This window comes from Manacus vitellinus, unplaced genomic scaffold (assembly GCF_001715985.3).
Source record: "Manacus vitellinus isolate BGI_N305 unplaced genomic scaffold, ASM171598v3 scaffold_14_pilon, whole genome shotgun sequence".
NCBI lineage: Eukaryota > Metazoa > Chordata > Aves > Passeriformes > Pipridae > Manacus > Manacus vitellinus.
In genome coordinates this window covers 878,075-893,993 of record NW_021939063.1, presented here as the reverse complement: position 1 = coordinate 893,993, position 15,919 = coordinate 878,075, and the positions used below count along the sequence as shown (strand labels likewise).

Here is a 15,919-nt window from a genome sequence, read left to right as displayed (position 1 = left end):
GGTCATTCCCTGTGTCAGTCTCAATAGGATTATCCCCAAGAGTTGGCCAGAGGTTGGTGTGCTCTGCTGGGTCTGTGCTGGATGGTTCAGTCTGACTCTTGCTGCAGAAACCCTCAGTCCCCTTTATGCTCCTGTGCTTGAACAAGAGTTAATGATCTTTGCAGAGAAACCCCGGAGCTCCTGGCCAGCGTTGGGAGCCAAACACCAGGAGCTGAAGGAGCATTTCTGTGAGCAGATCACAACCAGCTTCTGAACCCCACGGGTATTGTAGAAACATAATAATGATATTTTGAGTAAGAAATAATGGCTGCTGATTCTAAGCTCATCCAGCAACAAAAGGAAAACCATGAAGGGCTTATTCAATACAATGTGAGTTATGCAGATGTTTCTCAATTTTCTTGCTGAACTTGGATGCTGGAATCAGGGTTTTGTTTGATCAAGGCTTTCAGCAGAAAGAATGGGTCCTTAAGCACTTTTGTCACTGTCTGTGAGTGGCTTATGAAAGCAGGCTGCAAAGGCCCCAAATCAAGTACCCTCAAGCAGAAGGAGCATCCTCTATTGCCCGTACTTCTGTCACGCAGCTGGAGTGGAAATTTTCTTCTGTTTGCTTTAGAATAAACAGAAACAGAGTGGAAGGAGCAAAGACACTGCCAGGAGAGAGGCAGGAGGCAGCCAGGTGAACTGCACTGATGTGGTCAGGGAGCTTGTGGGATGGACATCGCAGAGCGGTGACTTCCCATGGGCAGTGCCATGGCATTATCCTGCCCCAAACCAGTGAGGAATGAAGGGAACATTCAACTTTGGAGCTACCCATTCACAGAATCATGGAAGGGACCCTAAAGCCCATCCAATCCCACCCCCTGCCCTGGGCAGGGACACCTTCCACCAGCCCAGGTTGCTCCAAGCCCCGTCCAACCTGGCCTTGGACACTTCCAGGGACCCAGGGGCAGCCACAGCTTCTCTGGGAAACCTGTGCCAGGGCCTCACCACCCTCACAGGGAAGGATTTCTTCCTTTTATCTAATCTAAATGTACTGTCCTTCAGCCAAAAAATTCCTACAAAATCAGTAAAAAATCCAAAGTTGCAGGCACTGGTAGGGAAATCTCCCCACCACAAAGCAAGGCTTCCAGCGATCCTGGAGATCATGGCAGTTTACTCTTAAGATCCTCTAACACCAAAACATCAGGTCCTCTGTGTGCACCAGTGAGCCAAATATTGCTGGGTTTGCAGGGGAAGGAAACAGCTACTCTGGAAAGAGCATTTTCACTCTAGCAAAGGCAATTCAGTGTAAGGCAAAGAGGAGGTTTTACTATACGCAAAAATATTGACCTGAAGGATTTATTTGTTGTTTTAAGTGTTTTAAGCAGGCCTGTAATAGTAATAAAAGTAGAAACCATCATAGTCATAGAAATTGTCTTGTGTTTTGTCTTTGAGGCATAAGCTTAGCAGAAGCTTAAAAAGAAATAACAGTGAATTCTTGTAGACTGAAGCAAAAAACTTGTGTCCCAACTGTATCCTGTCAAAAGGGATTCGGGGCATGTTTATGTTTCTGTATTTTGAAACAACAGCTCTTTTAAAATCTGGGTTTGTCTTCATCCAGAAGGATTCAGCCAAAACAGCCAGGGAGGATCTTCCTTACCAGGCAGCAGAGCTGGGGGTGCTGCACCCCAGTCATGTTGTGCCCTGTGGGGTTGTCGGTGCTGGGGGAGCAGCACAGGCACCAGCAGGACATGTCCTGTGGTCCCTGCAGTGCTCTGACACCGATTCACGGGGGAGGGACTGAGGGGTCCCTGTTGTACAGCGAGCACAGCCAGAGCCCCCTGGGCACCAGGCACGGGGATGTCAGCGGTTCCCACTCTGCCCGTGTGTCCCTGGCACTGCAGGGACATCGATGATGCTTTAGGACAGAAAGCGGCTGAGAACTGCTGGCAGAGGATCGATGCCTTATGACAAGTGAAAAGGCTCTCAAAGAGAAGTGCAGTCCACGACTGACACGAGAGGAGCTGTTCCCATGGAGGGACAAGAGAAAAGGGAACCTGGTGGAGAGATCAGAGGAAGATTGTGTTTTTATCGTTTCCCCCTGTCAGAGAAGGGAAGTCGGTGGAGCAGCACGGCCCTCCACGGGGCTGGGCGACGCTGCGGGAGTGGAGGTGCAGCAGCACAGGGGAGCGCGGGCCGGAGCTGTGCCGGGGCACTGCCCCGTCTGTGACACCGGCAGGGTTTGGGGGGCAGGAGCTGTGCCGGGGCACTGCCCCGTCTGTGACACCGGCAGGGTTTGGGGGGCAGGAGCTGTGCCGGGGCACTGCCCCGTCTGTGACACCGGCAGGGTTTGGGGGGCAGGAGCCCGTCCCCTCTGCCCATGGCCGCGGCAGAGCCACCCCCGCGGGCTGGCACCAGCGGAGTGTGAAAGAAACCCAAGGCAGACCTTTTCCTTCTGCAAGTTCGTGCTTTGCCATGGTTTCCGTGTTCCACTCCGCCCGTGCTGTTGGTGCCCGGCTCTGCCCTGTGGCAGCAGCAGGAGCTGCAGATCCGCGCGTTTTCTTTCCCGACGTGAGCAGTGCAGTGGCAGGGGGTGGGCAGCACCTGGACTGTGCCCACAGCGTATTTCACAGGACAGGCTCCCTTCCCTGGCAGGTGTTTCCCAGCCGGGTCCCCTGACGGATCAGCCCATGGGCAGCAGTGACCTCGGTTATTGTCGCGCCTTTCTGAAAGGGTTTCCCAGGTTTAGCGCTTCCCAGCTAATGACGTCGGGGCTCCACCGGGAGATTATTCCGTCTGTGTTGGCATTTGGCCTTTGAACGGCTGAAGTATCTGTGGTGACAAAACCCAGCGGGGAGGAATGAGGTGAAACTCGTATTTACAAAGGAGGGGTTGCTCACTCAGCAATAACAGCTTTTCTTACGCTGCTAATTGCCCATTAAACAACACCCATTCAGCCCTGAACTGCCTCTGCCAGAGCAGGGAGAGCTGAGGTTTAACCCTGCCCATGCCCCTGAGTCTCATGGTTTCACCAGTAAAAGGTCATGTGTGTATTGTGAAGTGAATACCTGGAGTGCTCACAAGATCTGCCTTGGCCTTACCTCTTGAGACACTTCAGGGAGCGCAGAGAGAGTAGGAGGACAAAACCTGTGATGAACAGTGTGCTCTCATCGTCCTCTTGTTCCCTCTGATTTACATTGCCAGCATCAGAGCAGCCTGTAATGTTTAACGGAGATAATTAAATATAATTTGAAGGCAAGATAGCTCTTTTTAGTGGTGGAACAGATCCTGCTAACAACTGAACTACCACAGTAATTCACCGGTAAACTGGAGAGTGGAGACACCGGAAGGCTCGGTACTGACTGTGTTAGGTGATGGTAACTAGAGGGAATGGAAATCAGTTAGTTTAACCAAGGTGCTTAAACGCGATTACAGCTGGAGAAAGTCTTGTGAAAACTGGTATTAGGAAGTAGTTAAGATTTATGCTGGTGCTTTAATTGGAGGACCAAGAAAGTCAAGTGATTTGATTCTCCAGAACTTCAAAATCAATGTCGTTGTAGCAGATTTTATTGACTGGAAGATGAAATCTGATAATGACTGAAGATAAGAAAGAAAGGTCAGGGCCTCTAAATCTCCCTGTCGGTAATTGCTGCGTGTGCCGAGCGCTGGCTCTGGATTTAGTCTGACTTGGACCCGAGCAAGGAATTCTTGGGAAGAACCCACCACAAAGCCGAGGCGGTGGCTGCGGAGCACGGGGGCCGTGCAGAGCCCGGCGCTGCCCCCTGGGCCCGGGAGGTAATGCCTGAGAGAACATTTATTAGAGTCAACTTCCCTGTGGGAGCAGGGCTGGCTCGGCCGGGTTGCAATCACACACTCGGAAAAACTCCTCCTGTGGATGCTCTCTCTCCCCTGAGGCCCCGGGCTCGTCGCTGACAGAAGGTACAGTTTGTCACAAATTCAGCTTTGTATTTACAAGCTTCCTTGTGGCTTCCTCATGCAGAGACCAAGGAGGTACAAATACTCCCCATTTATTCCTCCCGTGTGCCAGGGCACAGCAGTCAGCAAATACAGTGGTTCAGGGTGAGGTGATGTGCAGCTGATGTGCAGCTCAGGGGGCAGCAACAAACAGGGTTTGGTTTTTCATCCCGTTAAAACGTATTTAATAAATAAAGATGCAGAATAGGGTCTGTGGGCCATTATCTTTTGTCAGACCGTGGATGAGTTAAACATTTGAGCTGATTTTGGCTTGTTTTTTCTCACCCTGTAATACTCCAGATTCCTTTCAGCTTGAGTACCCCAAGTGAAACTGCTGCTAAGGAGCTCTAAATAATTCAGAGTGAGTTCAGTGTTGCCTCTGAGGTGTGACATGAGGGAGCTAATTCCAGAGTTAACTTGGAGCTGGTTATGAGGAATTGAGAGCTGTGGTGGGATAATGCAGGACATGGTATGACCTCATGAAGCCACACTGGAAAATGGTTTGGATATTGCTGTAAATTGTTATTGCAGCATCTAATTTGAGATGGAGATTTGGGTTATTCTTACGATAAGAAAGGCAATGTTTGATAATTAAGAAAGGAAGCTCTTTGCGATGCTGTGAATTAGCACAGGGGCACCTCCCAACGATATGGGGGATCGTGGAATGACTGGAATTTGGCAGTTCCTAAAATGATAGACTTTTTGTAATTAAATCTCACTTAAATGAGCACCTAAATCATCTTGTATTGTGGGATTACCCATTCCCAGTTTAGCATAACAATAACCGCCCATCTGCGTGCCACAGAACCCCGGGACTGCACAAACGCCAGGCGGGCGGTGTAGGAATTATGATGGATTGTGCAGTTACCGTGGCAACGGTTTGTTCTAATTGTGATACATTAGTAGTAACAAGAATTGGCTGGCTCGAGTCACCGAGTTAATTAAATGCAAACTTGCGCAGCTCTGAAGGAATAATAGAGAAAACTAACACCTCCTAGTGCCCCCCTGCACCGCGGGAATGACTGCGCCGAAATGATCCCGGAGCTTTCTGGATTCCTGGCGTGCCTCTCCCGGCCCGGCCGCGTTCCCGCGGGATGGAGGATGCTGAGGTGGCGGGAGGGGACAGGGGAGCCCTTTGGGATAGGGCAGCGCGGGATGTCGGGGAGCGCCGGGAGCCCCCGCGATGGGCGAGAGGAGGGGGCTGTGCTGGGAGGGACGGGCACGAACCTGGCCGTGATCACGGGGCTGGGGCTGAGCCTCGGGAAGGGCATTTTCAGGCAGGAGGATGCTGCGGTTTGCTGGCAGAGCTTCAGGGGTGCATCTGGGGGGGAACTATTTGGGGTCATCCTTCGTGTGGGCACATTTGAAACCATGTGTGGGGTAAACCAAGGTCTGCCGCCCACACCCCACGTCTGAAATCCCTTTGGTTGGTTGGTTGGGGGCTTAACTTTTATTTTTTATTACAAGGAATTATTTTCCTTCTTGTGCCAGGGTTTAAATCATAATGTTAGCTGGTGAGGGATGAAGGCTTTGATACTTTATCCATGAATCTTCCATTTCTCTAGGCAGCTCTACTCCACTCTCTGTTCACCTTCATCCTTTAGAAAATTAAATCATTTTCATAGAATGGTTGGGTCAGAAGAGCATTAAAGCCCATCCAGTGCCACCCCTGCCCTGGGCAGGGACACCTCCCACTGTCCCAGGGTGCTCCAAGCCCCATCCAACCTGGCCTTGGACACTCCCAGGGATGGGGCAGCCCCAGCTTCTCTGGGCATGGTAATAAATAAATAAATGAATAAATAACCCAGTTCAAGTGACTGATTGGCTGCAAATGCCAACTGCTCTTGGTACTGGAATGCAGTCATGGTCCACATGCTCCTGACCAGCCCTGTGCTGCCAAAGGACACCTCCAGCCACAAGTTTGTTTCTAAGTAGCCAAAGCAATATGTAAATGCTCTGGTTTAAATAATAATTACATTATCATTTCAAAAGTCAGCTGGCTTGCTTCATATGTACATACATATTTGACAGTGCTTTTTATTACCAGTGCTCTACTCTAAAGTGCTCTAAAGAGAAGTGATAAGTGTAGGATTAGCCTTTTCCTTCCCCCCTCCTCCCTGACACCAGCTTGCACTTCGAGTTCCCCTGAAGGTCTCCAAGAAGAATTAGATCATACTTGGTATGCAAATATATGGAATATATTCTCAGTACAGGCCTGGGTGAAACTTCACTGACATTGGAATGTTCCCATTGCCTTTTGTGGGGTTCAGAGCAGGGCCACAGCCAGGGAGGAAGGGAGGTGACCACAATTAGTACCATTTTATCTCAGAGAAATCCTCCCAGCTGGGCTCAAGGGGCTGGACAGAAATAAAACGTTCATGTGGCTGGATTGGGGGGACAAAAATTGGAGTGAAAGGACAGAAAAGTGTTGAAGCTTGTTCTGTAAGATGAACCTTCTGCAGAGATCCCTGCTCTTCATTAGGAGCGTGGCATGGGCTGAAATACCAGCTTTTTGGCTTTGTCAGACTCCAGATTGACAGGTCAGGAAAGCCTGGACTACATGGAGTGGGACAGGCACTGAGTGTGCACATGAGCCTTCCCAGCTCCCTCTGAACTCCAGGAGATCCCCCCTCCTGGGGCTGCCCTGCAGCGCTGGCTGAGATTGGCCCTCACACAAGGCTGGTTTGGGGCTTGGCTTTTTTATTTGCCTTCTTTCCCCCCCCTCAGCATTGGCTTACTGGGTTACTGCATGTGATGAGAGAGCTATGGAAATGCTCATATTTATTCTGGATTATGAATTCATTGCAAGACCTGACCACCTTATCTGAAGGGGCTGGTTGCTGTCCTGACATGCAGCTGAGTGATTTCCTGGGCAGTGAAAGCCAAGGGAATTGCAGCCCCAGCCTGGCTGAAGTGTTGAGCAGGGAGAAAACCATCAGGGCACTGGTGCCTCCTGTTTCCAGGCTATGGATAATTTTGGCTGTCAAGGCAGAGCTGCAGCTCCCCTGGCCTGCACTCACAGTTCCATTGCCATGACAACCCCGTGCAGACCCAGGAGCTGCTCTCACTGCCCAGCCCGTGGTTGGTTGGGACCTGACCTGACCTGCACAACACACACCATCTCCCCTCCTCTGCCCACCCTGACAGGAGTGCTCTGTGTGAAGAGCCAACCTGGGAGCCAAAGGGAGTTGTAGAAGCTCCTGCTGGTGGGTTTCCATCCTGCTTTTCCTCAGAGGAAGATTCTTTACATCTGGAGATGATTCGTACCTTGCCTTCCAAAAGGCTCCATGCAAAGGGGGACAGAGAAATGTTTGGTCCTTCTCAGGTTTATCCCAAGAAGTGATGGCAATGGGGTTGGAATAGAGAATCATCAAGGTTGGAAAAGACCTCCAAGATCATCACTTGAACAAATGCCCATGTCCACTAAACCATACTGTGCAGTGCCACATGTACTTGGTTTCTAGCCCTGCTCTCTTTCCATTTGAAGCCAATTCCCCTTGTCCTGGCACTGCTCACTCTTCTCCAAACCAGGGGTTTTTTTACTCCAGAGAAAAGTACCTCCAGTGTGAGAAACCCAAACACTACTCCAGGTTTTCCTGTCTTGGGTACTAAATGCCAGCACCTCTTGATCTGATGGAGACTTCTTCTAAGAGCATTTAATTCCTTTACCTGGTGATCAGAGAGGTTCACCTCAACACAATCGGCATCTAAAGTTCTGTTTTAAAAAATACCTCTTTATTCTTGGGGGGTTTTTTGACTATTTATTAGCTCTGTGTATCCTGAATGACTGCAAAGTAAAGTTCCAGAAAGCTGAGAGGCTTCTCTGCATGCCAGATTCTTTAAACCTGATTTATTATGCACGACCATTTATGAGGGCCATAATATTTTTAGTTCCCCATTTACTTGCCCATCTGTGTGTTTACTTATACACACATTAACTTGCACTTTGTTTTACTTTCTATAGTCAATACCTTTCCCTGATGTTCCTCCTGCTCATTCTTCCATCTAATGTAAATGGAATTGTCTTGAAATGGTGTGGCCCGGGTTTCTTTTCTATTTAGAATGCTTTAATAATGCAAGAGAAATTGTGAGAGAGCTTTGCCTCGTGTTCCCTGGGTGGCTGTTTGGGGAGGAAGCAGTGTGTGTGTGGGAGGGCTGGCTGGGCAAGGTTTGATCCTCAGGATATTTCTGGGAAGTCCATCCTGAGGGTTTCTGCTGGGCTGGCTTCCCCCTGGATGCTCATGGTTGGTCTGATGGGATGCTTTCAACTCTTCCACAACTTTTCTCTTGAAACTAAGGCAGGAGGATGGTGGTGGCAGATCTGGGTGATTGCAGAGCATCACCACTATCCCTGAGCAACCCGGCACAGTGGAGGGTGGAACTGGATGAGCTTTAAGGTCCCTTCCAGCTCCAACCATTCTGTGATTCCATGATCTTATATTGCTGGAAAAGGGTCAGTTCATGATCACACCTTCTCAAACCACGTTTCAGGGCGAGGGTTGGCCCATGCCTGGCTCTTGCCCCATCTTTCCTTCCCAGAGCCCCCTGGGGTGGCCATTCCTCCGGTGGCTCCGGTGCCAGTCGTGTCCCTGCCAGATGGTCCCTGTGCTCACCAGGCTGCAGGGACACAGCCCTGGGGTCCTGCTTTATTTTCTTCACCATCTCAAACTGAGTGTCACAGGGTTGATGTGGTTTTTTTTCTCCTTTTACATTGAATTATTCAATAGTTGAAGTGAGTAAAATTAAAGATTTCTAGAGTGGGGCCGTTTGGAATGTAAGAAGGATAGCAAAATCTATTTCATTTGAACTCTAATCTCTGGTCATGTATAAAATGAATAAAATGCAATAAGTGTGGAGAAATATGATTTACAACAGCAGCCGAAGTCTGGCTGTGAATACCCTCAAATGCCAAGATTGTGTGTCAGTCAATTTAGCAGTGCAGCAGCAAGGGGAGCTCTGCAATGAAGGCTTTCTCATTTTTCCTGGTTTTTGGTTTTTTTGGAAAAAGTGACAGATGAAGAATTATTCCTAGCTCAGAAAAAGCAAGTGCTCAGCCCGTGAGAGAGGGAAAAGCCATTATTTTAATAATAGAAGTTGGGGATATACATTACTTCTGTTGCACTTTGTGTTTGTCTCTTTTGGTGATGTGTAACTTATTTTAGAGCTATTATAACAAACAGGAATGCCAAGCAAGAGATATTAGACAGTTCTGAGGATTGATAATGGGATTTCTGGAGCTATTCCCTCCTGTCTGTGCCTGAAATACAGCCAAGCCCAGCTGTGACTGACACTTCTTCTCACTGAAGACCCTTTAGTGACCCACAAGAAGTGCTTTGGTGGGTCTCAGGACACTCATGTTGTGGACAGAACTGCACTGGGTAACAACCTTGACTGGGATCCTGTGGGAAAACTTCATCCATTTCAAATTCTGGTGGTCATCATCCATGGACATGGAATTAGCATGGATGAAAAGTAAGGAGAGGTTCCTGCAGCTGTTTTCTGTCTCTCCATTGTCACCACCTCTGTTCCCAGGGCCAGGGCAGGGAGGGCTTGTCCTCACTGTGACCTGCACGGGGTTCACAGCCTTGCCACCCCCTCTGGCTGCCCCCCCCCGTGGATCTGCAGCAGGACCCACGATTGTCCCCCCCAGCCAGGGCCAGCAGGCTCAGGGCAGTGCTGGGGGTGCAGGAGCACAGAACAAGTGCAGGTGAACTACAGGAGGCAGAACTTCCCCTGTGTCAGTGGTGGGGGTGCACAGACCTCAGTTCAAACGTTCCTGTCCTCGCCAGGCTGTTTTCCTGCACATCCTTCTGTGCCAGATTTCTGCTTCAAGGACAGTGGGATTCAGGAGTCAGTTCCAGGGAGGCACCTGCTCCAAACACCTTCAATCCTTTGGTGACCTGAGCCAGGGCCAGCACTGCTCATTTCTTGGCTCAGCAACTCCCAAGTGACTCCGAGCAGTTCCTGGGCATCTTTGCTGTCTCTGTACCTGCTGCAGAAAGCAAAGGCAGCTCTTTTTCCAAGGCTGGGGATTCTATGCAGAATATTGGCTGTATAAACTGTCTGACTTGTGGGACTGTCTCTGATACTGCTTCCATTTCTTTTTAGCTGCTTTGGAAGCAGCAACTTGCTTTTCCATTGCTACTCTGTCCAGTTATCTGGCTAATTTAATTTCCTTCTAGATAACATGTTGAGTTTCTCTTGCAGGCAAGAGAGACAAAATTCCTCCTCCTTCTGTATCTGCATCATAACCCTCAGAGCAAGTGCTTTAACATTTGCTATTTTGAATTATTATACAAATTACAGATATAAGCCATAAATATTTATTTCTGATGTATGCAAATTTCTTACATAAGGAGGCTTCTATTATAAGGGAATGAGTTGTATAAAATATTGAGCTCAAATACTCAATATATGTAAAATACCTCAGTTTACTTCATCTTTACTCCACAGTTTGCCTGTGAACTGCCAGCTGAAAGCCTCGATCTGTTGTGTGCTCTTAGGACATGAAAATGCACATTGGCTTTGACAGGGTGACATCAGAAGAACAGGCAGAGGGAATTGGAAATTAGTCCTTTTGGAGCTGTTTGCTGTGTGCTGGCTGCCTGTGCACGGGCTCTGCGGGGGGATGGCTCCGAACAGGACCCCAATTTCCCTGTGGTGTTCTGAGCCTCCTGCTGCCAGGAACGGGAAGGACAGAACTGCTCACACCCTGCCCTGCTCGGGGTGTGACGCTGTCTCTGGGCTGGTGGTGTTGTCCCTGGGCTGGTGACACTGGCACTGAGCTGGTGACACTGGCATTGTCCCTGGGCTGGTGACAGTTCCCTGGGCACACAGACACGCAGTGCTGGACATGAGCACGGCTGTTTCACAGCTGACCCAGGAGGTAACCAGGAGTTTATCCTTCTGTTCAGAAATGCTGTTCACAGGAACTTGGTGTTGGTCCTGAGGTGAGGTGGGCTTGGAACTGCAGAGGGCACAGGGGTTGTTTCACACTGTGCCAAGGGCACTCTGGAGCACAGGAGCACAGGAAGGCAAAGGTCTGTAAAGGTGTCATGATAAATGTAAAACCACATCATAGAATGATGGAACAGGTTGGGTTGGAAGGGACCTTAAGGATCATCTTGTTCCCACCCCTGATTGCTGAGCCAGGGCAGGACAGAGAGCTGGCAGAGCTGCCACACGTGTGACATTCTGCATTTCCCAGACAACAGAGTGTGCAATCCTTGTGCAAGGACATGGCTGTGCCTGAAACTTCCACAAATCAAACTGTCCAGGGAAACGGGAGCAGAGTTTGGTTTGGGGGTTGTTTCAGTGAAGGGGGGTGCTGCCCAAAGCAGGGTGGTGCTGCAGGACCTTCCCTCCCCACACAGCCTGTGCAGTGGCATCAGGCACCAGGGTGGCTGAGAGCACATTGATATTCAGGACTTTTTACTTCCCATGTTTTTACAAGCACATAAAGCAGTGGAAGCTAATTTTCATTTTTATTAAAAAGTGTTTCTCGTTCTTATATTTACACAACATAATGTAGAGAATGAGATGGAATCTTCAGATGACCTGGAAGAGCCTTCTGGGAGATTTATAAACTGTCTACTTCATCTGTAAGAACATTTGTTTTAATTCCCATATAAAAGTGAGATAAATTGGCTTGTAATAACACGAGTCCAAAAATATCTCAAGTTACCACTTTATTTCCATATTGCAAAATAACACAATTCAGTGCATAATTAGAAAGCTGAATTGGAGAAAAGGAGCAGTTGCTCCTGATTAGACTGAAGGCAAAGCTTTAGCGTACAAAAAAGGATTTCTGACTCCTAAAGGGACTTTTCTAAATTTGCAGCCATCAGTTCAGTTATTATATAAACTCTAAGTTCAGTTCTCATGGCCCAGCAGCTGGAAATCTTTCCATTGGGTTAGCAAAGAGTCAGAGGCCTGATCCTGCAGTGCTTTTCTTCCCAGAGAAATCACATTCATGCAAAATCATCCATTGATATAATTTGTCCTGTAAAAATTGCTGGTTATTAGATGTGTGTGTTCCAGACCAGTCTAATTTTCTCTCAAGGTTTTGAAGGTAATTTTTGTCATTTGCATGAATAAAGCAAGAATCTGGAAAACACAGAAATCTAAAATTCAAATGGAAATCACTTATGTAAAAGAAGTGATAAAATCTGGGTGCTTTTGCATGTGAATGATGTCCTCAGGGTTGGGTTTTCTCCAGTGCCTGCTTCAAAGTCCATGCATTTGTAACAGTGTGGGAAGTCAAAATCTGTCAAAATTCAGAATCTGCTTGAGAGAGAAGGAGATGTGAGTGAGGGTGATCCTCCAGAATGACTTTGTCCTTCTGTCATGGGAAATGTGGCTTCAAACCCTCCATGGGAGGGGACTTGCACAGACCAACATCCCATTGTTTTTAGAAAGCCTTCATTTCTCAGGGGTAACAATTAGAATCCTGGAATGGTTTGGGTTGGAAGGGACCTCAAAGCTCATCCAGTTCCACCCCTGCCCTGGGCAGGGACACCTTCCACCAGCCCAGGTTGCTGCAAGCCCTGTCCAACCTGGCCTTGGACACTTCCAGGGATGGGGCAGCCACAGCTTCTCTGGGCACCTGTGCCAGGGCCTCCCCACCTCCCAGGGAAGGATTCCTTCCCAACATCCCAAAATGCCCTCTGGCAGTGGGAAGCCATTCCCCTTGTCCTGGCACTCCAGACCCTTGTTAACAGTCTCTCTCCTTTCCCCTGAGCTCCCTTCAGGCACTGCAAGGTCCCATTAGGTCACCCCAAAGCCTTCTCCCCTCCAGGCTGGATCAGCTCGATCCCAGTTCTCATTCATGTCAAACTGGAGCATCTCCCACTAAATCTGCATCTTAATTTCTTAATTTAATCTCAGGTCTGGGAGCTGCCAGGCTCACCAACCAGCTGTAAAAGGCACACATGAGTTATTAGAGTCCCATTGTGGGTTGAATCTGATCCTTTGTACTTGAAGTCACCCATTTGCATTCATCTAAAGCGCTTTCCAGAGTTTATCAGAAGAAGTGAAATAAGAAATGAAATAGTTTCACGTAAACTGCATTTTTATGTCTGACTGGTAAAACCACAAAGCAGAGATAAAACACATAAAACTGAGGCTCTGCATAATAAGCATATCTATTAGTTCCCTTATCTTTGCACAGCTCCCATTTGTCATGAGCAGCATTGTGTGTCACTCAGCCTGCCTTGTTCTACAAACGCTCCTTTCTCCCTTTCCTTTTATCTCCCATCAGCATTTCCAAGGTGGGAACTTGGCTGGGAGGTGCTGCAAAAGACCCCTTTGATTAAATAATCGTTTCACCTTCGACCCCTTCACTGCAGCAAGAAAGAAAAATTAACACCCGTGTGTGCTGGAGAAACCCCTGCCCGGGGCTCTGCTGCTCCAGCTTTTGCAGCAGCCCAGGACTGAGGTGAAAATGTTGGGTCAAACCCTCCCCAGGGTGAGTCACCTCTCAGTAAGGCCAGTTCCCCACTGGAGTAGCCCATGGAAAACCACGTCAGGGAGCCTGTGGCTGGTGAGGTGCTCAGGATGTACCCACTGTCTGACTTAAAAATACGCAATTTTTTCTTAATAAAGAGCATAACTGAATGTCATGAGCACAGAAACCACTGTGTACTCTCTGCAAAGTTGTTTCAATGAACTGTAGAGAATTAAAGTACAGGAAAGCTGAGAAAATCCCACTTTCCTCAGTGTTTTTAAAAGCAAGAAAGTGTTACTAGCTATGTTGTTATAGTTCCCCTTTTGTAGCTTACAGTTGCCATAAGTTTTAATTTATATCAGAATTATTTCAGTCCAAACAAAGAGACAGAAGCTGTACTGTACCATACTGTGGGAACTGTGTTGGTAAGGACAGTGAAGTGTGTAGGACTGAGCCTCACAGAGGCTGTTGATGGCTCAGGCAGGTGATTTGTGTTGGACCTCGTGGTGTTTGCAGTGCAGAGCTCTCAGCTCACACCCCTGGGTTGCAAACTGGTTCCAAACTGCTGGTCAGGGGTTATTTAATGTCTGAGCTGCTGTTCCCCCGCAGTGCCCCGGTGTGTAACAGTGTCTCCTTGTTGTGTCCCCCAGCTCTACATACAAACCACCACACTCACGATATCCATGAACCTCAGCGCGTCGGTGGCGCTGGGGATGCTCTACATGCCCAAGGTTTACATCATCATCTTCCACCCCGAGCTCAACGTGCAGAAGCGCAAGCGCAGCTTCAAGGCGGTGGTGACGGCGGCCACCATGTCCTCCCGGCTGTCCCACAAGCCCAGCGACCGCCCCAACGGCGAGGCCAAGACGGAGCTGTGCGAGAGCGTGGACCCCAACAGTGAGTACGGCCCCCGGGGCTGCATGGGGCAGGGGGGCACGGGCTGGCACCCGCGGGCAGGGCCTTCATGCTCCTCGGCCGCCTCCATTGCAGGTTTTGGAAGTCTCATGTTTCTTTTCATTCTTTATTTCCTCCCCGCGTTTTTGAGCTGTGCCGGTTGGCAGCGACTCCTCGCAGTGGGTTTGGTAGCTGTGAGCACCTCCTCCTCCTCCTCCTTTCCCTCCTCTGTGAGTGAGATCAGCAGCACCCTTGGGCACCGAACCCCTCAGCCTGTGCCCAACTCGCCCTGGCAGGGACAGGTTCCAGGGCAGATGGAGGGACAAGGACCAAACTCATTGATAACTCTGCTAACCTCAGTTATCATCTGCTTTCGTGCAAAGTTTCTTTGCAAAACTGTCACAGTCCTTGAAGATTCCCATTTAGGGATTTTATCCGGCCCTAATGCAAATCTTGCCAGCGATTTAAAAGGAAAATAGATGGAAAAGACGCTTCCAGTTTCCCTAATGTGCATAGCAGGGGATTGCGCAGCACGAAATTACAGACTGAGGCCATCAAATTTGATTTGCATTTGAATCTGGAAGGGGCTGAGGAAGGAGACAGCTGCACGGCTCTGCAGCATATTGGGAAGGTTTGGGCACGTCTGCAGTTTTTGTGCAAAACAGATCTGGATGTGGAGAAATGCCCTCTCCCTGCCCGGGATCTGCTCATCCGTCAGCTGCCGGAGCCGCTGCCACTTCTCGTCTCCCAACTGCTGCTGGAAGATCTGCCCGGAGCAGCTCTGCTGCCAGAGCAGAGTGGGAACAGGCAGCAAACCATTGACACAGCACTTTGCCTCCCGCTACTCACCCCAGGAGTGCCTTTCTCTGATGTCTCATCATGCAGGTGTACAAAGGATATTCTAACTGGGAACACCAAAGTTGGCTTTGGAAGCTGAACTCTGTGAGATTCCGACCTGAGACAGGGAGGAAATGGTTCTCGTAAATTAAGGACCATATTTGGCCTCTTCCAGTTATATTGAGCAGAGCCCTCAGTGCAGGAGGAAATAAATGGAGCTCCTCATTGGAGTGTTACCCAGTGACAGTCAGGGTCCTCTGCCAAGGAAGGGAAGGAAGGAGAAGAGAATTTTAAGTCAGCTGGGACAGGGCAGGGCAATGTGTGTTGCTGCTGCACTTCATCAATCAGTGTTTGGGTCAAGTGAGTTGCAATTAGTTTCTCCTCCAGAAAACTCAAAACATCAAAAAATTTCCTCTCAAAACTTGAACCACAAGAAAACTACCCCAGTTGTGATGCTGCAATTCAGTGTGGAGGCAGAGCCCTGTGGGAACCCCAGCCTGGAGATGTCCCCTCCTGGTCTCATTCTCTTGTGCTGCATCTTATTGTTGGTCTCAGACTTCTGACAGTATTTCCCCTTCCCACCAAAGAACAACCAGATTTTTCCCTGGGAAGGAGTTATGTTTATTGAAAAGAAATATTGCCCACTTAACCCCCGTGTTTCTGCTAAAATACAACATTTTTCATCTAGAGCTATAGACTAGAATATAAATTCATTTGTTAACCCTGCCAGCCAGGAAATGTTCAATATATTAATTCCTATGTTTTTCCTAAGTACTGGCCTTTTACTTT

The 15,919-nt window shown here is 48.9% G+C and overlaps 1 protein-coding gene across 5 annotated transcripts in view; it reads left to right on the top strand.

The window, feature by feature from the left end:
- Nucleotides 1–15,919, top strand: part of GRM7 (glutamate metabotropic receptor 7) — a 241,955-nt gene that overhangs the window by 207,486 nt on the left and 18,550 nt on the right. For all 5 annotated transcript variants that reach the window (XM_029958222.1, XM_029958223.1, XM_029958219.1 and 2 more), the window contains one exon: nucleotides 14,050–14,296. In XM_029958222.1, coding sequence (XP_029814082.1) covers nucleotides 14,050–14,296 — 247 coding nt within the window. The remainder of the gene's footprint in view (nucleotides 1–14,049; nucleotides 14,297–15,919) is intronic.